This window comes from Cervus canadensis, chromosome 9, assembly GCF_019320065.1.
Source record: "Cervus canadensis isolate Bull #8, Minnesota chromosome 9, ASM1932006v1, whole genome shotgun sequence".
NCBI classification, from domain to species: Eukaryota; Metazoa; Chordata; class Mammalia; order Artiodactyla; family Cervidae; genus Cervus; species Cervus canadensis.
In genome coordinates, this window is record NC_057394.1 from 835,699 (window position 1) to 863,188 (window position 27,490).

Sequence of the window (27,490 nt, forward strand, 5' to 3'; positions counted from 1 at the left end):
ATTTATAAAGAGACTAAACCAGAACTTTTTCTTCTTTATTGCAAGCAGATTCAGGTCTCCTGCCTAGATATTCTGCAGAAAAGTCCAATCATAATTAATATTATGAAGATATACTTTATCTACAGAAATAAAAGTTAAAAACAGTAGCATACAAAATAAATTTTACAGAAATTTAAGATTTGGTTTAATTCACCATTTAATTTTTCAAAGCAGATTAATAAATTATCAATTAAACATTACTGTTCAGAGGTTGATTTATTATCTTAAACACATCTACTATATTCAATAATTTAAAAATAAATTCCAGTATTTATGATGACAATACCTATAGATACATTTGTGTTAAATATATTTTTGAAGATTCTCTTTTATCACATTACATAATGAATGAACATTTTAAACAGCAATGCAGACGCACATAATTTTAAGTCAGAGACAATATATGCATATTAAAATTCTGTATATTTTCATAAGGTAAAAAATAAAGCTATATAAACTGATCTTTAGATTTTTTCTGCAAAAGTAGAATCACACTTTAATAATACTCCGACACATCTTCATTAAAGCTTTGTTTATAGACATCAAAACGATTCTCACCCCCATTCACCTACCCTTTAACTTATTTAAAAAAAATGACAACAGAATGAATGCATTTGCCAGCTGACATTTTTCCTGTTTTTAAAGTTAGAAATGGGAAACTTCCAAAAGAAAGTGCATACCAAGCTGTTACACTGAGTTGTTAAATAAATACCATTAATTAAGATAAGCAGAAGTGGTTGCATTAGGTTATTCATAATCAGTGCAAAACAGATGAACTTAGTGGTTTTAAAGAAAAAGGCTGGAAACTTCCCTTAGGTTGCCCTGAACTTTTGGTTGATGCCCATGAATTTAAGAATAGTTAAACTGTGTGCGAGGCATTGCTGTAAGTTCAAGCTGCAAAGTCTCACAAGGCTACTAGGCGGCTGCGACCTGTCGCTGCGGAAGCTCCGCCCCCAGCGAGCCTCTCCAGGCGGCGCCTCTGGGGGTCGTTTGGTCTATGTCCGCCCGTGGAGTTAAGGGCACGGGAATGGGCTGACTGGGGTTCTAACAGGAGTGGCCGAGAGAGCGTCTCTTCTCCCAGCCCGGACGTGGCTGCAGCTGGGAGGGGCTGGCGGTGGTCCCGAGGGCGGGTCTCCTCCGGTGGAGTGGCCGCACAGACAGCTAGCTCTGGGGGGTGACGTGGCGGTCGGGAACCAGACATCCGGACCAACGGGGGAAATGTTAATACGTGGTTATTGTGCAGCTGTAAGATTTTCAAAACTAAGGAAGATGCTTAAATTACTTGCTCTAAGGTCAGTTTAAGGCGAGTAAGCACTGCCCACCGCCAGGTGGGAGCCGCACTGTCTTGTCTGAAATGTCCCTTCCCTGGTTCCCCATCCCTCTCCAGCCTCTGGTCTCATGCCCCTGGTCCATCTCACATTTTCAGGCGCACTTAGGAACTTCCCGAACAATTTTAAGAAGACGTACTGGGGCGTGTAATGGTCAGTAACTGTCCTAAGGAGACTTGAATTATCCGAGGTAAGTGATAACCGTCTGGATACAGGCAGAAAGGCGACAGCGAACCGTCAAGAAGCTCCTATTTTAAGGCTGAAGGCTAGAAACTAAAAACTAAACAAAAAGCAGATGAAATTGCAATGAATGGTGAAGAAAGAGCAGAGCAAATGATCAGACTCTATGCCTTGTAACTACTCGCTACTGCCAGAAACACCAAAAACAAAACAGGTGCAGAGAATAAAGTCAAATCTGAAAATTCACATTCATCAGATATTGAGACATTCAGCCAAAACGTTCATCAGAATTTAAATGTAAAGTGGCCAAAATGTCTTCAACTTAAAAAATAAAAGCTTTAAAAACATACTTTAAAAATTAGATATGGTACGTTAACAAATAAAGGAATAAAAGAGATATAAACAGCTATGAAAATACTTCAGTGCAAAGGCAATTTTAAGATCTCTAAAAAAATACATTACAAAGAATTTGTTAACTAAACATACAGAGAATCTGCCCCCCACAGGTATGACATTTATACCCATTTTAGGTTCTTAAAAACGGCTGTAAAAACGCACACACCGCTGCTTGCAGGGTCTAGTGTGGGCCACACGCAGGCCGCGGGCCTGAGGAACAGCGAGGGAGCGGGGCCTCCGGAGGACGCCCCCACCCCAGCCTCGCCCCCGTGGCCCTCACCCCACTCTTTGGTATGCGTCCTGCTTCCTCCGCGCCACCTGGGTACCCTGCCCTGCGGTCAGCTCCTCCCTTCGGTCAAATCAGGCTCTCACAGGTGAGCACCGCCCCAGCGAACCACGCGGTCCGGGCGACGCGGGGGCGGACCCGGCGGGCTCAGCACGGGCCTCGGCCCACAGGGCAGCCTGCGGGGGCAGCGCTTGGCTTCCGGGTGACCCTCCCCTAAAACGCTGTCTGTTGTACCTTCTCAAGTTTGAACCTCAAACTGAAATGTTTTCCTTACGGACCATTAAGGCTACGTCGAACGGGTTATTTCTAGAAACGGAGATTCCGTTACAGGAGAGCGACAGGGTTTACCGTGCAGCTGCCTGCGGGCGGCGTGCGGGCGGCGGCATTGCTCTTGGGTTTCCCGGGCCGCCCCGGCGACCCTGAGCCCGGCGCGGATCTGGGGGCCCACGCGCCAGAGAGGCCGCTCCCCGTGGGGGTCTGAGCACCGCAGCAGAGGCCGGCCCCCGGCACCCAGACCACACGCGTCCCCGCAAACCCCGAAACACCCTTCCCACAACAGCAAACCGCGCCTGCGCCCTCGGAGCGGGAAGGGGCACCTCTCGGAGCCTGTGCTTTCCGGGCCAGGCCCCCCTAGAGGCAGCGGGGGACAGAGGGGGGCTCCCCGGGCACGCGGTCAGCACCTCCCCCGGAGGGGCGGGGTCGGGCCAGACTCGCCCCGCGGTCAGCGCCACCACGCGCAGGTCTGGACGGCAGCCGTGGACCGGGCGGGGGGCCGCTCCGAAAGCAGAGGTGTCGGGCTTGGGAGGACGGAGCAGACCGGACCCCCGCCTGCGAGGCTTGGCCATACTCCCCGGAGGTCCTGGTGTGGTGGCCGTGCCTGGAGCGGACCGAGACTCCCCTGGCCACGGGGCCAGGGAGGGTAGCGGGCTCGTGCGTGTCCTTCCCGGTCGCCACTCGGGGACGCCTGTCCCGTCTTCCTGCTCTTCCGGCCGCAAGAGCAGCACACGCCACGCGGCCCTTCGCGGCTGGACCCTTGAGTGTGGCCGCCCCTGGGGCCGTGGGTGGGAGAGACGGAGCAGGAGGGGCCCCGCGTTCCCTGCCTTCCAGGGTGCTGCCTGGGGCTGGAGACTACAGAGAAGCAAGTGGGTAACTCCCCAGAGGTGGTCCTGACACGGAGCGCGAGGTCTGCGGAAACAGAAAGGACAGTCAGTCCCGGGACCCCGCGCGGACCCCGTCCAAACCCGTCGGAACCCAGCGCAGCCGCGGCCCTCGCTGCCCTGGCGGGGTTGCCCCCGAGCATAGCTGGGCCAGACACGGGGACGGCGTGTGAACCATCCGTCCACTCCTTGTGTCCAGCGTCCCGCAGAAAGGTGTATAAACACGAGGCCCCTCCCCGGGCCCCAGGCTGAGTGCGGCTCCTCCCACCGCGCATCTCCCTGGACCGCTCCGGCCGCGGTCGGAGGCCCAGGTGGTCAGACTGGATGGGCAGGGAGGGGGAAGCCGGCCCGGAGATGCCCGCTCTGGATGCTGAAGGCGCAGCTGGACGCCTGCCCCGGCCTGGCTCAGATCCCCTTGTTTATTCCACAAGGGGGTCTCTCCTGGAGGTCTCTCAGGTGGAGCCACGCCCACCACCGCGGATGAGAATGAAGGCCGTGTTCCGGGCGTCGAAGGACGCGGTGGGCCTGCGCACTGCACAGGTGTGTGTGCACGCACGCTCACACGCGTGCCTGGGTGTGCACCGCAGGCAGCCCCAGGCGGCCGGCCTCTCCGGTGGGCCACTTACCGGGGACGGACCCCACGTGTGGGCAAGTCTCTGCCACCGCGAACCTAACAAACGGCAGAGCTCTGGAGGAAACACAGCACACGGGCTGCCCGCGGGCGGCCGTTACCTATCCTCCTGCTACTCGCGCCTCGGCCGGGGCTCGGGGTCCGTCAGCAGCGGCCGGTCGGGGCTCGGCGCGGCGTCGGCCGGGGCTGGGCGGCTCGGGCTCCTCTGCAAGGCGAGGACAGACACTGAGCCCGCGCCGCACGCCCGGCTCCGCGGGGACGGCCGAGGGGTACGCGTGCAGGGAGGCCCGGCTCTCGGCGCAGCAGCGGCGATGGTCGGGGCGTGGGCCCGGGGCTGACGGCCCTGCCGCTCACCCCGACCGTCCAGAAAGGGCGCTGCTCCTGAGGGCACGCGGGCCCCAGCGAGGAGCTCTGCACCGGCCACTCTGCCTGCCTGTCCCTCTGTCTGCACCTGCCTGTCCGTCTGCCTGTCCGTCTGTCTGCACCTGCCTGTCTGTCTGTCTGTCCCTGTCTGCACCTGCCTGTCCGTCTGCCTTCCTGTCCCTGCCTGTCCGCCTGCATGTAACTGCCTGTCCGTCTGTTCCAGCCTGTCCCTGTGTCCCTCTTTGTTCTCCTGCCTGTCCACCTGCCTGTCCGTCTGTTCCTGCCTGTCCCTGTCTGTCTGTCCACCTGTCTGTCCCTCTGTCTGCACCTGCCTGTCCGCCTGCCTTCCTGTCCCTCTACATGTACCTGCCTGTCCATCTGTTCCTGCCTGTCCCTGTCTGTCTGTCTGCCCCTGTCTGTCGGTCTGCCTGTCCACCTGCCTGTCCCTGTCTGCACCTGCCTGTCCCTGCATCCCTGTCCACCCGCCTGCCTGTCTGTCCCTCTGTCCCCGTGTGCCTGCCCGGTCCTGTCCCTTGGCCCCATCTCCAGTCAAACAAAAGAACCCTGGCCTGAAGCTAGAATCCGGAGGTTGGGGCGTGGCAGGGCTGCAGGCCAGCGGGGTCCGGTGTTTCTAGTCCGAACACTGAGGCTTTCTAGTCAAGTGGTATCAATTTCTCAGTGCCTCGGAAGAAGGGAGCTGCAGGAGCTGGAGAAGCAGGGGTTGGAGGTGCAGATGCCGCTGGCTCGGCGCGAGGGGCAGGGGGCAAGGCAAAGCAGACCAGCGCGCGGGCGGTGGCTCCTTGCGGGAAGCACACACAGCTGTGCGTGCACACGGGTGTGGACAGAATACACGCACATGTATATATAGATGCCATACATGTGTACGAACACACCCATGTTTACATGTGAGACCTGGTAGCCTCTGTGGTTTTCACTTTAACTGGACAGATGAAAAGAAAAAGCCACCCATCTCAAATGCAGCATGTTCCATGGAAGCACTAGCCAAGGGTTTGTTCCTTTAAAGTTTGGCCAAAATTGTCTGGTTTTGCAGCAACACCGCATGGACCCCGTGTGTGCTGAGCACTGGCTGCAGGCACCCGTGAGGCTGGCAGGCCTTGCCATCACAGCCGAGGCCACAGACACACGGAGCTCAGAGCCCTGCGCCAAGCAGTGGAGTCTGGCTTCTGCAAAGGCTCAGAAGCAAACCACCTCTCAATACACCCCATCAATCGTCAGAGGATTTATTTTTAGCCCAGAGTTGGCATGATTTAACTGGTTTCACAAGCACCTCCTGTGACTTATTAAAATGTTCCTAATAATTTCATCCTAAATGTTTCCAACTGCATAAACATAATATTATGTAGTTTATTCTAATAAATTCTGATGCACCAGATTAGAAAAATTTTGATTGCCAATAATTACTTGAACTTAAAAGATGAACAATTATTAAAAGAAAAAAAAGTCTTTTTTTTTTTTTTTTTGCTTTAGGCATTTTCCTGTTAAGCAAGCTGCCTGGTAAAGCGGTAATGTGTGCCCAGTGTGGGGACACAAGTGGGGCATCGGGACACAGATGACAGAACAGATAAGCGTGTCCTTGAAGCCTTGGCTCCAGGCGAGAAGCCTCCATCCTGGGCGGTGGCCACAGAAAACGGTGTGACCGCTCCATGCTCCTGAGAGAGAGCCACAGATGCTGTTTAAGGCACAGGTGGAGTCTGTTTCTAAAAACAATCAGATATTTTTAAAAAGATAAGAGGGACTTTGGTGAGACAGCTGGCCCCAAACACACCTGTCCCATCCGCAGTCCAGGGGCCCGGCCTGAGGCTGCCTCTCCCTGGGCTGTGGTCCCGCCAGTCCTGTGGGCTCCACACGAGGGGCAGGGAGGACCTGCCTCTGGGCTCCAGGGAGCTGCCCCTGCCGCGCGGAGACAGGACCGGCCTCACGGCTGCCACCCAGCCAGAGGAACGCTGAGCCTCCTCAGGGAAGCCGGGGTGGCCGTGTGGGTGGAGATGGCCGGCGCCCACGGCCCCAGAGGGCCTGTGTGTGTGGCTCCCGAGCTTAACCGTCAGCCCTCTGTGGTCCTCCGATCAAGTCCCAAACATGCAGAAAGACAGAAAAGCATCACCTTGTTCCGTTAGAAAGTCAGACTGCTGGAAGTCTGAGAAAGCATAAAGACGGTGGGCTGCTCGACAGAAAGGCACTGGTTCCTAGTCTGCCGGTCCCAGAGGTCAGAGGTCAGAGGTCAGGAGGCCATGCACATCGTTAAACAAGATTTGGGCAAAGAGGCCGGAAGATGAAAGGAACCAGGGAGGGAAGAGACAAGAAAAGGCAGTGAGTTGGGGGCCGTACCCGGAGTCCCTGCGGCCACGGAAGACGTGGACACGGCGGCCCCTGCAGTCCCTGAGGCCCAGCCCGGCCCGGTGGAAACCTCCCGTGCTCTCCCGCGGGCCCTTCCCTGGGATGGCCTGAGATCACGGAGCAGCTCTTGTGAAGTTGCCGGTCGGGGACGGCTCTAAGCCCTCTGCGCCCCCTGGCTGGGCACCGCGGGCAGCATCTGAGATCAGCCCCGGGGGTCTGAGAGCTCGCCCACCTGACCAGTCACCTCTGGGGGCGGCCAGCGCGGTGACGGAGGCTCCACCCCACAGCCGGCGGCAGCGGTTGAGGACTAAGACCAGGGGCCCCTGCGTTCCCCAGAGGGGCTCAGTCCCAGGATGGGGGGGGGGGCGCCCTCGCCTGTGGTCACCCGCCCTCCTGTCACTCACACCTGCACGCCCCGCCCTCCTGTCACTCACACCTGCACGCCCCGCCCTCCTGTCACTCACACCTGCACAAGCACCTGGTGCTGCAGGTGGGCCAGGCATCTTGCAGAACGGCCTGCTGCGGCCTCTGCCTCTCAGAGCATCCCTCCTCCTCCCCGAGGGTGCACGGCAGGACAGGGGGGACGGGTGCGGGGAGAGGGGTGCCGGGTCACAGGGGTGAGGGGTCACATGGGAGGGGGTGTGGGGTCACAGGGGGAGGGGGTTCAGGGTGAGGGGGTATAGGGTCACAGGGGGAGGGGTGCGGGATCACAGGGGTGAGGGGTCACATGGGAGGAGGTACAGCGTCACAGGGGTGAGTAGGTGTGGGATCACAGGGGAGAGGGTGTGTGGGGTGAGGGGGTGAGGAGGTGAGCGGTCACAGGGGTAAAGAGGTGGGGGATGTCCGCTCCCCGAGAGCTCTCTAGAAGCTCCAGGTCACATCTCTGTTTGAAGGCCGGCCTAGGCATTCTCAGCATCTCACCCATCTCCTGAATCCAGAGTTCAGACTGTTGGAGTCCCCTCGGGAGCACAGAAAACAGCAGCCCTACCTACTCAGGACCAGAATTCCCCAAACGAGGGCTCAAGTCGGAGCCACACTTCCTCCCTAGAAATAAAGCGACTTTACCTTCAAAGTAAGGATTAATCAAAAAACCTGTTTAGGTTCACACAAAATAATGTGCCTTTTGTATTGGCTTAATCTTTTTCCTCTTAATCTTTTCCTTATTTCAGGGGCTAGCTGACCAAATCTAAGCACTGGACATTTAGTTCAGGTATAAAATCATGTGTCACCGTGGAATTCGCTAGTAACACTGGACGGACCACCTTTCCTGCTGCCTCCCTGCCCCCCCCCCCCCACGCAGTGCCCCCGGGGCTGCAGCCCCCCTGGCTGCCGGCCCCCATCACGGTGCCCCCAGCTGCATCCACCCCCCACCGTGACCCGCCGCTCCCCGCGCCCGAACCCGTGCCCCCAGGGCTGCAGAACCCACCCTCCGCCGCCGGCTGCCGGCCCCGCCCCCGCCCCCGCGCCGGCCACGCCCCCGCCCCGTGCCGGCCCCGCCCCCGGTACCTGCACTCGTTCGGTGGCGCTTGGCCACAGCTGCCTGCACAGCACCTTCTTGAGGACGTCGGGCAGCAGGCTGACGGTGACCAGCAGGACGATGGCCAGCCAGGCGGGGCCGCTGGACAACATCTGTATGAACACGTAGTACATCCTTTGATAACTGAGGAAGGGCCTGCAGTATCCAGGGAAAGAAAACCACAGCACGATGGCCAATGAGGAGCCGGCAGAGACCCCCGAGTCCCGCACAGAGGGCCCTCTGCCCGGCGGGGTCCACGTCCGTCTCTGACGGTCACGGTCCACCCGCTGCTGTCACTACCAGGTCACCGGGGGGCGTCCCCCCACAGCCCTGCGTGACTTTGCCCTGAAGGCTGGTTAGCGTGCATGAGAGAAGGAGGGCGGAGTCTATGAGGTCATTCCAAGGGGGGAACAAGCCCCAGAAGTTCAGCTTCAGAACAGCAGGAAAGACTTTTAAACATGAAACGGGGGGTTTTGCTCAATACCTACTAATAAAGAGAAGATAGTGTTGTCATCAGCAGAACGGCTAAACACAAGCTTATGCCAAAATAATTTTTTAAAATTTCTATAAAAATACAGAGGATGAAATGACTTCCCTGCCAGGTAGGCCAGGAATGCCTTTGGAGACAGGCAGTGAAGTGAAAGTAACAGTCAGTCCTGTCTGACTCTGTGTGACCCCATGGACTGTAACCCGCCAGGCTCCTCTGTCCATGGGATTCTCCAGGCAAGGATACTGGAGTGGGTTGCCATTCCCTTCTCCAGGGGATCTTCCCGACCCAGGAATCAAACCTGGTTCTCCTGCATTGCAGGCAGATTCTTTACTATCTGAGCCACCTGGGAAGCCTTAGAAATTGGCAGTGACTGCACTAAACTTGAGTCTCACAGCTTCACGCTCCGAAGTGTCCAGGTCCAGGAGCTGGCCAGGAAGTTTCTGGGGAGCCTTTCTCTTACACAGCCACTTGGAAAGCTCACTAGAGCCACAGGGATCTCTGGCCAGGAGTGGGGTGGTTTTCCCGACATGCAATGCATGGACTGGCCACTGGGGGTCAGCAATGGAGCAGCCGCCGGGTGGATTGGCGTCCACGCAGCAGCCTCCACGCAGGGACCGGATGGACCAGGGGCCTCTCCCGGGGCTGGGGTCTGCCTGCCTTTCCCCTCGAGCCCTGCTCAATAGCGGGGAGGCCAGATGGCCGGGACACTGCTTCCGGCCTCAGGTCTGGGCGGGCCTGGGGCCTGGCTCACTGCCCCCAGCGGCAGCCCTGCTCAGGATGTGCTGCACCTCACAGGTGGGGTGGGGGTGGGGGGATCACAGGAGCCCCCGTCAGTGTGTGACAGGTGTGAACATCTCATGATGCATCTCATGATGCAGCGTGAGAACCGGGGGGAGGGGGCAGAGACCACCCCGCTTCGTCCCAGTGGGCCCCTGGGCCCTGGCGTGAAGCCCCTCCCACACACGGGAATGCGGCGGTATGGAACGTGAGTTTTCAGGCCTCGGTGAGAGACACTGCAGGACCAGTGCTGTAACGGAGACTGAAAAACCATCGAGTCCGTACCAGATGATTCCTCCCCAGAGGAGGGAAAAGACGACATAGAACAGCAGTGACCCCCAGATGACAAAGTGGTTTATCCAGGTCCAGTAGTGGGTGTCCAGCGCCAGCTGAGGACAGACAAGGCGGTTAGCAGTGGGGCCACCCGCGCGTGTCGGCGTGAGCCCCGGGGAGGGAAGCGGGGTGGGGGGAACAGGAAGCAGAAACAAACCCCTAACTTCAGCCAGAGCGTCTACAGGGGCCTGTGCGGGAGAAACACACCTCGCCTTCCAGAGGAGGGCTCCGCAGGCCCACCCTGCCCGAAAGTGCCCGGATCCCAGGGCGGGCGCGCCCCCTGCTGGAGATGCCACTCCCCAGCACACGGCTCTGGGACTTCTGCCTCACTCTCTGACCCAGGCTGGTAGGATTTGGGACCTTGGTGACGATACGCCACGAAGAGTCTGACTTGATTTTAAAAACAAGCTCAGCTTCCCACAATACATTCATCTGTTTTGGCTAAACTGTGCTTTGACTATAACGGGAGCTGCCTGCCACGTAAAAGCAGTCTAATTCCAGTCCTTTCACAGAAAAGGCTGTGGAATTTCCCTCCTCCCCTTCTGTGTATTTCTGAGCTCGCCCCTCGGGGCCGAGGACATGGTAGCAGTGGGGTGAGGACCCCGGCAGGCCAGGGTCAGGGTCACTGGGCGGCCGACCGTGCCTGGAGGAAGCACATGCGCTCAGGGACGGTACCTTCAGGGTGACTGTGAACACCATGGCTGTGAACACCAGGGTCCCGAACGTCCAGTTTCCAAACACCTGCAGAGAGAAAGTCCAGTCACCTCTCGTTAACACAGACTGCCCCTTTCACACTCAACACAAGTGCCCGAGCACCCCACCCACCCACCGCCAACTCGTCCAGCCCGAGACGCGGGGACCTCCTGGTGTCACTGCGATGGGCGTGGGCCGCACCCAGGCCCCCGGCCCCCGGCTCCAGCAGCGTCCGCGGGCACCCAGTCCCCCCTGCAGGCCACCCCGAGTCTCCCCCTCGGTGCCCCACGAGCCGGACAGGATACCCGGGAGCTGGCGTCTCGGTGGGCACGGCGCCCACTCTGCTCCTCCGGCCTGTGTTTCGTGCAGACGAGACCTTCAGCCCATCGCCCCACCCGACTCGCTCTGCGTGGCCGAAGCGAGCCTTAGGGGAGTGCGTCTGTCCTCCTTCCAACTCACAACCCTGAGGGTTCGGACAACAGACCATGGTGGCACCCTCCTGGGGCGGTGTCACCGAGGGGGGGGGGGCCTCACGGGACTCACAGAGGGGGAGTGGGGGAGACAGGATGGAGCTGCACGGAGGCCAGGGCGGCCCGCGGCCGGAGCCCCGGACACACAGCACGGCCCCCTCACGGCCCGGAGAGACGCGGCTCGGCCCGCGGGAAGCGCGCACGTCAGTCCGGGAGACAACATGGTCTGGCCCACAGACGCAGACACAAGCAGGAGGAAACACGGGACGCGGAGAGTCTGTCCTGGGGACAAACCAGCCTCTGGGACGCGCCACCTCACAGGAGCTGGCTGACCCGGTTCTGGCTTGTCAGGTCTGTGAGCTGGGCCTCTCAGAAAGAGCTCCTACTCTGCTTTAAGCAAACCCAGAGCCGCAAGCCACAAGCAGGAGAAGCTGGAACCGTGGTTAGTCCTCAACCAAAGAAACATCCCTGCAGGTGAGCGTGTGCGCTGCCGGTCTGGTCTGTGATACGTTTAGTGAGACAGAATCTGCTTAGAGAATATTCTAGAAGAAAAACCGAAGCATTCGGACTTCTGTAGGAAACGGACCTAAGGCCCCTCATCACTTGATTCTTCAATTCATCATCGTGATCAAAACTGGGCTCAGTGGTTCTCGCCACAGGGGCGTCTGTCCCGAGCTGGGGGCCACCTGCCATGTCTGGGGACATTGGTGGACGGGGGTCACTGGCCTCCAACAGGCAGGGGCCGGGGGTCTGGATGGCACCCCATGGCGACATGCCCAGGCCGGGATCCCCCCAAAGCAGCGCTGTGTGTTCAAGGCTTAATGCTGGGGGCAGGAAGCCCGGTCGGGCGGGCCGCGCTGGGCACGCCCAGCAGGTGCAGGAGGACGTGCGCCTGCGTCCTTTCCCCTGAAGCTGCCGTTTTCAGCCAAAAGCAGAGAGGGATGGTGCGGGAGGCGGCAGCTCTGAACCCCCGGGACCCTCAGCTGGGTGGGCAGGAGCCCCGGGGCCGGCCATCTGCCTCCTTACGCCCCAGGCCCCGGAGTCCACCACACCTGCTGGGCGGGAACCCCAAGCTCCCTTAAAACGTCAGAGAACAGCGTGCGTGGGCCTGGGGACAACGCGGGGGCAGCCGTCCTGGCTCACGGGGACGCAGCCACGTAACGCTCCAGGAGCTCCTCCAGGCTTCCTTACCTGCGGGAGAGCCCAGGCCGAGTTACTGAAACGGTCCGCCCTCGTTTCTACGCTCTTTAGTGGGGGCTTCACTGGGGTCCAAGCCCCTCTCTCAAAGGGTTGTCCGAGGAGGGGACTCTTCCCAAGTGAGGTCAGTTCCCCAGTCCCCAGTGACGCCCTACGTCTGGTCTGATTTCCTAAAGTAACATTGTGTCCCCGTGGGAAGCGTCACACGGGGTGACACTGTCATCACATGGGGTGTCCCCGTGGGGGCTCCAGGACCATCGGGGCCGCGTGGGAGGATAAGGAGGGGCAGCTCTGGCCCCCGCAGCCCCCACAAGCAGGTCCCGGTTTAATCCCTCCTCTTCACACACCTCTTTTTCCTCTGAGACTGAGGACTCTGCAGGACATTTTCCTGCTCACAGAAGCTCTAAGACCCAGACTGATTCAGTTCTTATGTATAAGACGATTCCACGACAACACATCCTGTGTTTCCTGAAGGTCGCAGTCGCAGGAACGTCTATCACACTCGGAGGAACATCTGTCACACTCGCAGGCACGTCTATCACACTCGCAGGACTGTCTTTCACACTCGCAGGAACGTCTACTGTGCTCGCAGGACCATCTACTACATTCGCAAGAATGTCTATCACACTCACAGGACCGTCTGTCACACTTGCAGGAACATTTACTACGCTTGCAGGAACATCTATCACACTCACTCCACGTGCGGAGCCTCGGGCAGCCCTGTGCTCAGCCTGCCAGGCAGGGCCCGGAGGCCGGCTCTCGGAACTTCCTGGCTTCTATTACTGAGCACCCGGAACTTTCCAGCATCTGCCCGGGAATGCCCCGCTGTTCAGCTGCAGTCACATCACTGTCTTCTCCTCTCATCTGCGAGACAGCGTGGCTCTTGTCTGTGAGGAAAACACTCCAAACTTTAATTTCTCTGTCTCAAAGGTCATCACCAATTCTATCGTCCTTTCGACAGATCCACGAACATTCCCGAGTCGACAGAGGTCTCAGCGGTCGCCTCCTGACCGTCCCACCAGCAAGACGTGGCCCCCTTGGAGGGGCGGCTGCAAGGCTGCCGTCACCAAGCACCCGCTGCCAGAGACTGAGGGCGCCACCGGCCGCCCGAGGCTGCGCCGGGCTCACAGCTCGTCTGCAGCTTAGTTTGAACGACAGAACCAGCTGATAACATGTTCTCAGTTCTGTGAGCCAGCCAACCCTCCCACCCGCCAGACATACAGGAAGCGTCTAAGAATCAGCAGTCTGGAAGAAGACGCCACGTCTGGGTCCCGAGTCCGACCACGGACGCCGTGCACACTCAGCCCCAGGCCTCCGCGCTCCTGGGGACACAGGCCCGCCCTCGGCCCGGCGGGCATCGCGCCGCTTAGCACTGGTCTCGCTCTCATGCCTCTGAGTCTTTAGGTTACTCACGGTCCCCTGAGCACCAGGGACCCGAGGCCCAGCTGAGGACAAATGCCCGCGTCCAGCACCTCACTTTGCAGGACTGTCCTGCCGGCTGCTTGCTGACACCACTGGGCGTCTCGGGAGCATCTCCCGTGACAGGCAGTGCATGACCCGTGCGGGTTCTGTCCCCTGGGGCCTCAGAGCTCGGGGTCCCTGCCGACTGGGGGCCTCTCTACTTCCGTCTCCCTTCCTGTCATCGTTCCAGGTTCTAACCAACACTTCTGTCCAAGATCAGCCAAGCAAAGGCACTCAGCTGCGAGGTGTGGGGGAAGGTGCTTGAGAATCTCAGGAAAGACCCTCTGGACGCTGGGATCCAGGTCCTGGAGTGGCTCAGCGCACCCTCGGGAGAGAGGGGCAGAGAAATAGGACCCAGCAGAAGCCCTGGCTCACAGGAAGGACCTCAAAACCATGCGGGCCAGTACCTCTGACCACAGAGCAGCGGACGACACGCGGCCCCCGCCCAGGTCTGCACCCGAGGCTGCCCAGCCACCCACATCCATGTCCAGGGTGTGTGTCCTGCCCACACACACACACCCACCATCTGTGGGCTCGCGGGGCAGGGCTCACGTCACCTCCTGGCGTGAGAGCGGGCTCTTCAGCAGCCTCATGGACTAAACACGCACCCGGGCTTGCTCTAACTCCCCACCATCGCCCCCCGTCTGCCTGGGCATCCGTCTCCTCAACTTTAACTCCAGGAAACCGCCCAGCTGGAGAGGCGACGGCAGGGGGCAAGGGTGACGCCCGGGACCGGGACCTCGGTGCTCGGGACACGGAGTCTGAGCTCTGCAAGATGCACACAGGTGCGTGCTCAGTGCTGGCCCCGGGGAGAGCCCCGTGAAGACGTGAAGAGCCGGAGACAGCGCGAGTCAGCCCCCCCACCGCTGGCAGCACCCGAGAACCACTCAGCTAAAAGTCTCTAAAAATGGGAAGATTTCTGAAAATTGCAGTAAGGCTCTGAAAAACCCTCAATTTAGTAAACGCTGGTTAAAGTTACAATGAGAGACAACAGCCCTTTTCAGCCACGGGAAAAAAGAAACAGAGAAATTGACAGGCAAACAAGTTGCCCAGCACACACAGCAAGACTCAGAACTTCAGGCCAAACACGCGGAGGCAGAGATGGGCAGAGAGAGGCGCCCCGTCCAGCAGGATGAGCAGGCGATCCCTGCTCAAAGCCCCATTCTGCTTCGTCGACCCCAGGACACTGGACTGGAAGCAGGAGGCCTGGGGCCGCGGCCTCCCGACTCTCCAGGCAGCGAGGGGCTGGCCACGGTCAGAGCATCCCCCACCCCACCCCGGCCGCGCCCGCCTGTGCGTCTTCCTACTTATTTAGGGCAAGGGAAGACCACACAGATCCAGTCAAACGTCGCTGACACAGCGGGCGATCCCAGCACGGAAATCCAGGGATGGCTGCCAGCAAAAGCGACCCAGGTGGACACACAGGTCTCTGGGCCGACCTTGCTCCTACGGACGTGGGGGGGCCGGCTAACAGCATTTCTACTGACAAAGCACACGGGGGGGGTCACGCTGGAAAATATTTTCGAGAAATATTTTATTCGGAATGCACTCCAGAAACACAGAGGACACGCCCACAGATGTCTTACCATGTGTGTGTTGGTGGTCATTATCTGAGAGTGGGAAGGAAGCGCCGCAGAGAAAAAAAGCAAGATACAAATAAAGCAACCCCACAGATTATGCAAAAACCCAGAGAGCTGAGTGTCTATCGGAAACTACACCATGAACTACACATCGCTAAGGAAACAGAACTTAAGCTAAGGACATGAACAAACGCTACAGGGGGTTAAATACCAAATTACTTCCCAAACTAAATAAGCCATGTCTGGATGACTGAGTTGGACCCCTAGATAAATGACTGACGGTGAACCATAAGCTATAAAGGCTGGACCCGCCCGCCCTGAGAAGGGTGTCCCTGCAGCCAGCAGAGCCCCGCAATTGGGTCCGCTCCACCTGCGGCGGACACCCAGACGCCAACCCCGCCAGCCGTGCCGAGTCTGGGCCGTCCCGAGCTTCACCCGAGAACCCGCAGCCCTGTCACCGCGGCCCAGCGCCACACGAACCTGCCCGTTGCTGGTCACAGTCGTGTTTTCAAACATGAAGTAAGCACCGAAGAAAAATACCAGCGCGTCGAACAAGCCTAAGAGCGTCCAGTAGATGAACACGCGCCAGCGCAGGAGCGCGTTCTTGGCGATGTCCCTGAGGGAGGAAAGGTGGGGACGCGTGAGCACCACCTGGTGCCTCACCGCGTCCGGGGGGCCCTGACCCACTGAGGGCCCCGAGACAGCAGAGCCAGGGGGCTGGGGGGCGGCAGGAGGACAAGGCCCGACCGACACCCGCTCGGCCGAGCTCCAGAGGGGGGCCTGGGGCAGCCCGACCACGTACATGGCCTCCCGGTTCCCGCCCATCTGGCCAGGTGTTAGCAGACCCCGTCTCCGCCCGCCCGCTGACCAGCAGGCGCTGTGAGCCCACGGGCCTCCCGGTTCCCGCCCATCTGTCCTGCTCTCGGCAGACCCCCGTCCCCACCCACCCACTGACCAGCACACACCGTGAGCTGCGGAGCTGAGGGGGGTGCAGGCGGGCCTGAGGCCTGCACCTGTGCTCAGGCCACACGTCACACCGCCTGCCACTGCTCTCAAGATCACACCTGGCCCCGGGAAAGCCTTGGGGCGGCTCACGGCACGCAGCTGTCCTAGCTGAAGCCACCGTGGTCGGATCACGGAGCACGGAGCGACCGTGCAGTGTGACCGGAAGGTCTCAGCTGACACGGGAGCGGCCAGCAGACACTCGCTTGCGCTCCCTGGCAGCAGAGGCAAACTGCTTTTCAGACATGCTACCCAGGGACCGTCCTGGACAATCCCTGTTTGAACGCTTTATTCCTCAAAGTGGACTGGGAGACCCCCACGGGCAGAAAGAGGGCGGGTCCACACTCCTGTTTCCAGAAGTAAGGACACAGGGCACAAGGTACCCTGGCACCCGCTACGGACGAAGCGTGAGGGGAGCTGTGCGGAGTCGGGACCCAGGCGTGACCCTGTCCTGTGCTCCCGCGGGCCAGTCAGATGTCCTCACGGGGGACTCCGGATAAAACCGCCAGGGAGCCTCTCTACTATTTCTTACAACCACATGCTGAGTGGCTCAGTGGCGTCCAACCCTTTGCAACGCCATGGACTGTAGCCCACCAGGCTCCTCTGTCCGTGGGATTCTCCAGGCAAGGATACTGAGTGGGTTGCCATGCCCTCCTCCAGGGGATCTTACTGACCCAGGGATGGAACCCACATCTCCTGCTCTGCAGGCGGATTCTTTACCACTGAGCCAGCTGGGAAGCCACAACCACATGTGTGTCTAAAATGTTCTGGAAATAACATGTCTAATTTAAAAAGCCACAATAATGGCAGCACATTGATGTGGCCAGAGATTCTGGGGTGCAGTTCTAAAATAGCAGAAGAATCTTTTCCTTGTCATAAGAAATACTTCTCGGCAGAAAAGTGCGCCCTGAGATCAGCTCTCTTAGCTTTCTCCCTGAGTGGAACCTACTTGACTCTGCCAGGATCCACCGGGGTCAAGGGGGTAGACACTGTCACCCCAAGTTCTTTCATAAGGATCACAGGGAAACACAAACTGGCTTAATGTGCACATTTCAAATGCAGCATGAATCCTAAGTTTGGAGAATATTCACTTAAGCCACACTGCCTCCCGTGTGAAGTGAAGAGCCTTCTGGGGAAGCGTGTGTGTCAGCTAACTCTGGATGGTCTGGGGTTTTGTTTTTTTTTGTTTCTGGTCTTTAAGTACTTCCACCAGACATGATCTGCAGGTGCCCGGTCCTTCTCGGCATCCACGGCGCGGAGCCCGCGGTACCTGTAGAGGGCAGGGTCCCTCTTGAGCATGTCCGTGGCGACGTGCTGCTCCATCAGGCTGTAGAGCAGGATGGGGAGGGAGGTGAAGCTGATGTTGTAGAGCGTCAGGTAGGCAGTGTCATACAGAGTCTGCGGGGCCGAGACGCGCGTGAGAACAGCGCCCCGGCACCTCGGTGAGGTTTTCGGGGAATTTATTTAAACATGCACACATATTTTTCCTCTGGAGAGGCCCACAAACTCGAGAATTCTCAAATGCACACAGAGCCACTCTTCTACAGAGACTGAGGGGCCAGGACGTTTTTCAAAGCATCATGATGTCGGCTGGTCAGGATAAACATCATGGCTGACCCCCCTCCCCGGTCCTGCCACCGCAAACTTGCAGCAACAAAAAGCTGTGTGAAAGTTTGCAATTCAATCGCCATCTTCAGGCTTCAGTTTTCTCCGGTCTGGCTGCTTCAGGTGAAAGCAGGTCAGTAGTGGGATGTAGGTCACCTGGCCTGCATGCCCCACTGTCCACCCTCCGTCCACCACAGCCACACTCGGGGAGAGCAGGTGAGGCTCAGGGGAGCTCGACCTCAGGCCTGACAACTCACCTGCTGTGAAAATCCACAGAAGAACTGGTATAAAAACTGAGGGAAAATGAAGCAGACATTCTGAAAGATAAGCCACATGCCTGTTAGTTCAAGGGCGCAGCATAAGGGGCGTCACTGGGTTCCTAAGAGGCTGGCCTGTGACACACTCCACCCCGGCAAAGCGCCCCTCATCCTCCAAGATGGGCAAAGACTCTAAAACTCCTCGCTCACTTCAGGAGCCCCCATGGTGCAGCTGGGACCAGGCCGGTCTCCCCGAGATCAGAGCAAAGGGGAACTCCTAACAGAAATGAGGAGGCAGCTTGGGTGTCAGCGTAGACAGGGAAGAATCAAACTGCATAATGGAGGAGGAACTAGTTCAAGGAAGGTGAAAGAACGGCCCTTCCTAAACCTATTACAGTGCGGCTCCCGATGGTTCCACATTCAGTTCTGAGAGAAGAGAGATGGGCGCCTCCTCCTGGGAATCCTCCCATGGACCCCCTCCTTCTACCTGGGGACAAGTCACCCCCGTAGCCTCGGGGCATCACGGCCGGCCAGCCTTCCATCCAACCCATTACACACCCCGAGATGGTGAGAGGAGCAGAGAGAGCCTTCCTACCTTATAAAAGAAGTATTGCACAAGCTCGGATATTCGAATATAGTAAAAATGCCCATGAACAAGCAGCATCTTCTTTAAATGCTTAAACTTGGGTATTGCGTAGTCACTGTTCCTTGCAGCCTGACGACCTTCCTTCCCAATGACGCCTACAAGAGGGAGCGCACGCGCCCAATCAGCCCTCCTCTGCCCTTGAAGGTGGACACGGGGACCAGCAAAGCGGGGTTAGACTGAGCCGTTACTGTGGACTTTCCGCCCTGAACGCTCTGAGTCACAGGCGTGCCCTAAACGTGTGTCTGAATCCTATGGTCCTGCCTTTCTGTGTCCCCCCGGGTCCGGCTGAGGGACAAACCCCGGTCACTGCGAGGGGCAGGGGGGTACCAGGGGCTTACCGATGCCCACGTGGGCCTCCAGGATCATGCTGACATCATTTGCGCCGTCGCCGATCGCCAAGGTGATAGGGTGCTCTTTCGACAACTTGATTAACTTAACAATCTGGAAAAGAAGTGAATGAAGACTTTGTCATCTCTGTTTTATTTTTGCAAAGGTCATCCACTAACTAGGCAGAAATGACAAAGACGTCAAAGTTAGTCAAGGAAAATGAAACAACTAACTGTTTAGAGTGAATTATTTATTATATGCAGTGCATTTTATCCATACAGGATAAAGTCTTTTTCATGTCAAAAGCGAAACACACTTAAGCAGAAGCAGCTGAGAAATGATCGCAGTGAGATGAGCTGAGCAGGCTGAGGGGGAGGCTGAGGACAGAGACAAGAAACCCATGGACCCATTTTCAGGGGCTGCCCCACTCACTTAAATGTGGGGGAGACATTTAAGCACAGGTGGGGGCCGTGTGTGAACGCTGCACTCCCTTAGAAGATGGTGCTATGCCAAGTTGCCTTGTATCAAGCATCTAGTTTTTAAAATAAGCTGTTCTTTCAACTTTCAAATTTGTCATGTGTGCAAAACCAAATCTGACAGCTCAATGCAATAATTTCCAAATTTTTAGTCTGTTTCTTTACAGTCTTTTTTCCCCATATTTATGTGTATAAGTATAATGTTCCATGATGCAAGACAGAAAAGATGAGGGAAAAACTATGGCTTGTCTTCTTGATTCAAGACTGAAACACTAATTGGTTATCAAAGTTTGAGAAGTCACTTAAGAACCCAAAAGGTAACATGTGAAGACAAAACAGTACCCTTTGTTCCAGTCCGGACATCACTACACAAGATTGGATGCAGCTCGAGGGCACGCCTGGGCACCCTGCAGCCCCGCCCCCAGCACGCCTGGGCCTCGCGCAGCCCCGCCCCCAGCACGCCTGGGCCTCCCGCAGCCCCGCCCCCAGCACGCCTGGGCCTCCCGCAGCCCCGCCCCCAGCACGCCTGGGCCTCCCGCAGCCCCGCCCCCAGCACGCCTGGGCCTCCCGCAGCCCCGCCCCCAGCACGCCTGGGCCTCCCGCAGCCCCGCCCCCAGCACGCCTGGGCACCCTGCAGCCCCGCCCCAGCACCCCAGGCCCGCCCCAGCACGCCTGGGCCTCCCGCAGCCCCCGCCCCAGCACACCTGGGCCCCCTGCAGCCCCGCCCCCAGCACGCCTGGGCCCCCTGCAGCCCCGCCCCCAGCACGCCTGGGCCCCCTGCAGCCCCGCCCCCAGCACGCCTGGGCCTCCCGCAGCCCCGCCCCCAGCACGCCTGGGCCTCGCGCAGCCCCGCCCCCAGCACGCCTGGGCCTCACGCAGCCCCGCGGGCCCCAGCACGCCTGGGCCTCGCGCAGCCCCGCCCCCAGCACGCCTGGGCCTCCCGCAGCCCCGCCCCCAGCACGCCTGGGCCTCGCGCAGCCCCGCCCCCAGCACGCCTGGGCCCCCTGCAGCCCAGCCCCCAGCACACCTGGGCCTTCTGCAGCGGGGCCATCCGGCAGCAGAGCACGGCGCTGCAGTTCCGGCAGATGTCCAGGAACAACTCGCGGTAGTTGCTGGAGCTCCCGTCCTCCCGAGGCTTCATGATCAAGGACAGCGCGGCTCCGTCGATGATTAAACCGTAGTCCTGCATGTCGGCGGAGAGTCTGTCAGGTCACAGAAACCAGAAATGTCTCTCAGTAACCAAGTGCAGAGATTCAAGGAGACTGGCTACTCTGGGGGATACCTATCGATGCTACAAATTCAGGAACAAGGATTAAGAAAGTGGGTTTTCTTGTTTGTCAATAATAAGACAGTCTAGACTCATGGCTGCAAGAACTTTGACTACATTTTAAAATTAAATGTGAACTTAATGTTTTCATTTCACTGGGGCAAAGTAAACAACAGTTACAACTGTGGATTCCTGGGCAGCTTGCAGTACAACAGCAGGAAAGCATCTACCCTGCCATCCGGAGAGATGGGCCTTTCCTCCCGACCCCCAGGCCACCCCACAGTCCTGATGGCCACAGCTGGTAGCTCCTTGCTACTCTGCCTGTCGTGGGAAGAACGTGGTCATGATACTTCTCTGTGCTGGGTTTCAAAATTACAAGGAATATCTCTAAGCCCCAAAAGGAATTCTGCAGACCAGGTAAACGGCAATAGCTTTGTACTATTTATGAATGAATAATTTTAAATTCGTATATGACTAGAGAGCCCCCTTTGCTTTTCCTAAGTTAACAAAAATTTAAGTTCAAATGAAGTCTAATCTCAGATTGTGCATCTAAGACCAGCAAGGACAATGTTAATAAAATGTGAATTAATTGGTGAACATTCTTGGAAAAAACAACTCTTGGGTTTACACCGTTTTATCTTACTTGACAAACGACCATGTGTCATTGTCCCCCCACCCCTACTCTGGCAGGGGCCCTGAGGAATCCATAGCGCAGCCCCCGAGTGTCGCAGAAATAGGTGGGCATTGCCCCACGCACAACGTTGTGTAAATCAACGAATCAAGCCTCTCTGTATCCTTTGTCAGCAGTCTGCAAATGAACATGGGCGCGCACACACACACCCTCTACGCAAAAAGACACATCACAGTTGCTTAAAAGACAAGGCTCTGGTCTGGATCCCAACCACGAGATGCTGGCAGAGGCCAGAGGACAGAACCATGTCTGCCCAGGGGCGTGTGGGCCACCGTCCTGCCCGTGGAGGCCGCCCCGCTGCTGCCAATGCCCCGGACGCCCGCCTACCCCGAGAAGCTGTCCCGGGTGAGGCTGGTGCTGCAGCGTAGCACTGTCTTGCTCAGCTCGAAGAGCACGTCGTGCAGGCTCTGCTCCTCCAGCCGCTTGGTGGTGACCTCGAGCAGCTGCGTGTTCCTGCGGAAGAGCTTGCAGGCGTAGCAGGTGGCGGCCGCCGTCTCCATCTTGTCGCCCGTGAGCACCCACACCTTGATGCCTGCCTTCTGCAGCGCCTCGATGGTGTCAGCCGCCTTCTCCTGGAGCCTAGGCACACGACACACCTTCATCAGCATGGACCAGAAAACCAAGCCGGAGAAGTCCAAGGACTGGGGGTCTGCTACCGTGTCTTGATTTTCACCCCCAAGTTAAAAAGCACCCTGGTGCTGACCTGTGATTTACTGTAAGGACCTGGAGCTATTCCCAGGCAGCTCAGATGGCAAAGAATCTGCCTGCAACACCCCAGGTTCAACCCCTGGGTCAGGAAGATCCCCTGGAGAAGGAAACAGCTACCCACTCAGGTATTCTTGCCTGGAGAATCCATGGACAGAGGAGCCTGGCGGGCTAAAGTCCACAGGGTTGCAAAGAATTGGATATGACTGAGCAACTAACACTTTGACTTTCACTTTTCACATTAGCTTTTTGCAACAAAACGCTTCCTGATACCAGATAATCCACGGGGATGAATGTTAAGGAGCAAAATGGCATTTGCCAAGCACACGGTTCTCTGTCTGGCAGGACTTGCTGCTCACAGAAGGTTCTGGGCAATTATAAGGAGGACCCTCAGAAACACCAGCCGAGAAAAGTCAGAACCAGGAAAACAGGGCCTGGCAAAGAGGCGACAGTCACCCCCTTTTCTTTGCACATAAAATGTCCTAATTTGGCCACCTGTCCAACTGGAGCCCAGGTTTCCCTAAAGAACGTGAAACAGGAGGATGCCAGCCATGCCCTGGGACTGGCTGACTGGCGTCACAGGCTCCCTCAGCGTCAGACGCTGCAGGAGGCACTTGCCTGAGACATCTTGCCTTTGCCGAAACCTCACGGGAGGAGGACTGTGTGATGACCCTGTTCTACACGTGGAGAACGCAAAGCTTGCAGAGTTCACACAATGTGTATGAGGATAAACAGCCCTCTTGACCTTGGTCAGGCTGTCCCGCCATCCACGGAAGTCTGGCGTCAAAGCCGTGCCTGCCTCACGGTGGAGGCTGGGCGGGGGGAAGGGAGGGCTGCCCTGTCTTCTAGGTCTTAGAGGCCTAGCTGTTGACAGGTGTGTATCCAGGATGTGTTCTGTTTCTGTTCAGTGCTGAGAGGAAGGAAAGAAAAGGATTCTAACTGGGATGATCTGGTTAGAACCTGGGGGAAACTTCCTACTATTCTAGACATAGAAAAAAAAAAATCTGTGATTTCGTCAGAGGCGTCTGTAAAGGTGCTGGCTAGAGATTTTAGAAAACTGACTCGTGGTCAAATAGAACCACTTCAAAGCCACCCCCTCCCAGGTCCCGGGGGTCAGCTCTCAAAGTCCTGAGGTCCCAGCTCCCCACTGAGGCCAACAGCTCCCACGGCCCTTGAGAGGCCCTCGGCTAGCGAGGGTCCCTCCGCCCATGAGAGCCTCCCCCTACCCCCTACTTCCTCCAAGGACCAGTCCCCCTCTCCAGACAAGCAGCCCCCTCCTGCACACCCTCCTTGTCCTCACACACGACCCGTCACCAAGCTGTCCTGTCACCGCAGCTGCCCTGTGCTGAGACATGCTTCCAGGAGCAGAGGGGTCAGGACTTAAAATAAGAACAAAACCAGCCTGTCGGCCAACTGTCTGCTGAGACCAAGGACCCGGGGAATGACGACCCCCAGGAAAAACAGAGGTCTTGAGACCACGATCTGAATCCTGGACCAATACAGACCTTCAAGACTTTTACATTGAGAGGCTTCCCTGGTGGTCCAGTGGTTAAGAATCTGCCTGGTAATGCAGGGGACACCGGTTCAATCCCTGGTCCAGGAAGATCCCACGTGCCGCGGAGCAACTAGGCCCGTGCACGGTGACTAAGCCTGTGCTCGAGAGCCCAGGAGCCGCGACCACCAAAGGCCCGGCGCCTCCAGCCTGTGCCCTGCAGCCAGAGAAGCCACCTCAGCGAGACCCCACTCGCTGCAGCCAGAGAATGCCCTCGCAGGCAGCCACATGGCCCCCGCACAACAAGGATAAGTAAGTGTTAGATAAACAAATACTTTCACACTTGATGGGAAACAAAGCTAAGTAATTCCGTGAAGTTTCTATTCCACTCTTCTAGGTTGGGATATATTTTTTTTCTTTTCTTCAAAATAAACTATAACCTATTCCTTTCACTGTGTTCTTCAGACAACACAGTGGACAGAGGGCTCCTTCCTGTTCCTCATGCAGAGTTGGGACAGGTCAGCCCTTCCTCTGCAGAATCGTGAAAATCTGTAGCTGGTAATCTGAGCAGCTATTATGGTGGGGTTTTGCAATCTTCTATTTCATTATTTTAAATTTCTTCAGTGAGTCATGACAAAAACTGTTAAGGTCTAAAATGTTTACACTTACATTTGGAAAGAGCTAGAGACTCATTTAGGAAGAGTATTAGTCATTGATTCCATTCTAAAGAACTGAAAAACAGCCCTGTATCTTGACTGTTCATAACTAGGTGTGGAAATGCTGGCATTCCTGGTTTCTTCTGGCAAAATGTGACTTAACAGGCCTCTTACTAGTGGAAAGTCAGGGATCACCCAGGCCTGACCCCTGACCCCTGCGCTGTCACCCAAGGCAGCTGGAGAGCCTGCCCAGCCTGACGATGCCCCCGCGACCCTGGGCGGCCCCCGCTCCCCCTCACACCATCACGGTTTCTGAGAGCAAGCACAGTGCGTCCTCACCGGTCCTCCACGGCTGTGGCGCCGAGCAGGATCAGACCTGTTTCTATTTGCTCGTAGGCTTCGGCTAATTTCTTATCCCGGTCCTGAAGTGCCACCTTGGCGGCCTGCAGCAGCTTGCAGATGCCTTCGTACTCTTCCGGGACGAGCCTCTTGTAGGCCACACACAGGGTCCGGAGCCCCTCCTGCAGGACACGCAGCAGTCCTGACCGTGAGCCCGAGCGTCACTCCCAGAAGCTCTCCCGACATCCGCTCTCCAGCTGAGGTGACAACCGGGAGAACCAGAGACCCCCGCCCAAGTGCCAGTCACCTGTGGCTGACTGCTCACGAGCACCTTAGATTCACGGTCATGATCGGCTGTAACGTGTTCACACTAGTTAGCGTGGGAACACATAACACAAACCAGGGCCACCGAAAGATAAGACTTTAGTAATAATAAGAGGATAATAATCCAGAGCTGTAATAAATAAGAGGATAATAATCCAGAGCTGTCCCAGAATGTAGAATTGGAGTGAATGGTCAGCAGAAGCTTTAGAAATAAATAAAACCTTGTTTGTCAAGGCAGATATGGGACTTCCCCTCGTGGAAACATGGAGTAGAAATGCTTTTCTCTATTCCTCCTGCTAAGCACTGATACTATTAAAACCATAGACACTGTATATAAAACGATATTGATACACAAAACCAGACAGACATATTACAAGGAAAAAAAATTAGTCATGAGCTCTCACAAACATAGACGCAAAGGTCTTCAACAGAATGTCCATAAGCTGAATCCAACAGCATATCCAAATGATCATTTACATGACCAAGTGGGATTTGTCCTAGGAATGCAAGGCTGATTCAACATATGAAAATCAATGTAATATATGACACAAATAGAAAAAAGGAGGAAAAACTCATATGATGACTCAACAGATGCAAAAAAACCCAAACCCCAGCATCTGACAAAACCCAACCCCTTTGCATGATTTTTGTTATTTTTCAGTCACTCAGTCGTGTCCAACTCTTTGTGACCCCATGGACTGCAGCACACCAGGCTTTCCTGTCCTTCACTGTCTCCCGAGTTTGCTCAAACTCACGTCCACTGAGTTGGTGATGTCATTCAACCATCTCATCCTCTGTCGTCCCCTTCTCCTGATTAAACCACTCAATAAACTAGGAGGAAAGGAACTTCCTCAACCTTATAAAAGCCACACACGGAAACTCAGCCAGCGTCATACTCAGTCAGGAAAGAGTAAAAGTTATTTCCCCTAAGGTCAAGGACAAGATAAGGATGACTGCTTTCCCACTTCTATTCAACATGGTGCTGGAAGTCTTAACTAAAGCAAATAGGCAAGAAAAAAAAGGCATCCAAGTTGGAAGGGAAGAAATAAACTTACCTCTGTTCTCAGATGATAGGATCTTATACGTAGAAAACTCAAAGGATTTCATACACAAAAACATTGGAACTAATAATAGACATCTCAGTAAAGGTGCAGAATACAAAGTCAGCATACAAAAACAGTTGCATATTCTATACACTAACTACCCAAAAAGAATGCAATCTAAAAAGGAAATTGAGAAAAAAATTCCATTTATAATAGCATCAAAAAGAATAAAATACCTAAGAATGAGTTAAACCATGGAGGTAGGTGAAGAATTCATAGACCGAAAACTATAATACGCTGCTGAAAGAAGTCATAGAAGACCTAAGCGGATGGAAGGTGTCCTGTGTTTATGAATTCCAAGACAATATTCCCATGATGACCACGCTATCCAACATGAACTACAGATTCTGTGCAACCCTGATGAGAATCCCAATGGCATTTCGTGGGAATGGGAAAACTCGCCCTAAAATTCACATGGAACCTCAAGGGACTCAGAATAAACAACAATCTTATAAAAGAAGAACAAGGCTTAAAGACAGACTCACGGTTCCTGGTTTCAAAAGTCACGGGAAAGAGATAAGTAACCGAAACAGTGTGGTCTTAGCATAAAGACAGGCAGAGACCAACAGACAGACCTGGGAGCCCTAAAGGGAACACTTGCACATGTGGCTGCATGACTTTCTACAAGGATGCCAAGGCCGTCCAACAGGGAGAGAACAGTCTTGTTCAACCAATGGTCCTGAGACAAAGCTCTGATGACCTAAGAACAGACTGAGTACTCGCTTCAGGTGAAATGTGGAAGAAAACCGAACAGGTGAAGTCACAACACAAAGTGCCAGTCCCGAGAAATCCTCGGGAGGAAGATCTCTCTCCAACAGCATCATACTGTGCTTGTCATTCTGGACGCAACACAGCCCTCTCCAGCCACCAAACGCCAATGGAAGGCTGCGGGGGGCGGTGCCCCCCTGGAGAGGATGCAACTGGGCCCCCCGCAGTGCGCCCCCCCCCACGGGAGAAGAGGCACAAGGACCCCCCACTCCCCGGCGTCTCACCACCGCGTTGCGCTCCACTCTGGATTGGATCTGGTCCACTTTGCCTTCTATCACTCTGGGAAATATGGAAGAATCTGCTCCTTTGCAAAACAGGTAAATTTCTCCTAGAAAATGAGGTGAGAAGACTTTCATTGACTCACACTATGGGGAAGACAGAGATATCTTTCAGATGATGCTTTATTTAAAAACAAAACCAGGGGCATCAGTGCCAAGGCTGTTGTGGAAATGTCGATGGACCAGTTAACCTGTGAAGCCGGGAACATCAAAGCCACAGAGTCCTGCCCCCACAAAGCCTCATCTTATTCCAACATCACCAGCATCGCAGGGAAGTCGGGAAGAAGGACAGACACTGGCTC

The 27,490-nt window shown here is 56.2% G+C and overlaps 1 protein-coding gene across 5 annotated transcripts in view; it reads right to left on the reverse strand.

Moving 5' to 3' along the window:
* Positions 1-22: 22 nt before the first annotated feature.
* The window catches only part of ATP11A (ATPase phospholipid transporting 11A), a 100,202-nt gene continuing 72,734 nt past the window's right edge, over positions 23-27,490 (reverse strand). For 4 of the 5 annotated variants that reach the window (XM_043477563.1, XM_043477562.1, XM_043477560.1 and 1 more), the window contains 14 exons: positions 27,135-27,238; positions 24,716-24,897; positions 21,851-22,102; positions 20,593-20,767; positions 19,101-19,203; positions 18,712-18,857; positions 18,117-18,176; positions 17,525-17,652; positions 15,733-15,868; positions 10,527-10,592; positions 9,804-9,907; positions 8,242-8,407; positions 4,119-4,222; positions 3,278-3,414 (listed from right to left, as the gene is read on the reverse strand). In XM_043477563.1, the coding sequence (XP_043333498.1) occupies positions 4,130-4,222; positions 8,242-8,407; positions 9,804-9,907; positions 10,527-10,592; positions 15,733-15,868; positions 17,525-17,652; positions 18,117-18,176; positions 18,712-18,857; positions 19,101-19,203; positions 20,593-20,767; positions 21,851-22,102; positions 24,716-24,897; positions 27,135-27,238 (1,715 nt within the window). In that variant the 3' untranslated portion in view covers positions 3,278-3,414; positions 4,119-4,129. Of the gene's footprint in view, positions 3,415-4,118; positions 4,223-8,241; positions 8,408-9,803; positions 9,908-10,526; positions 10,593-15,732; positions 15,869-17,524; positions 17,653-18,116; positions 18,177-18,711; positions 18,858-19,100; positions 19,204-20,592; positions 20,768-21,850; positions 22,103-24,715; positions 24,898-27,134; positions 27,239-27,490 lie in introns of all 5 variants that reach the window. The other variant, XM_043477561.1, reaches the window with a different exon arrangement.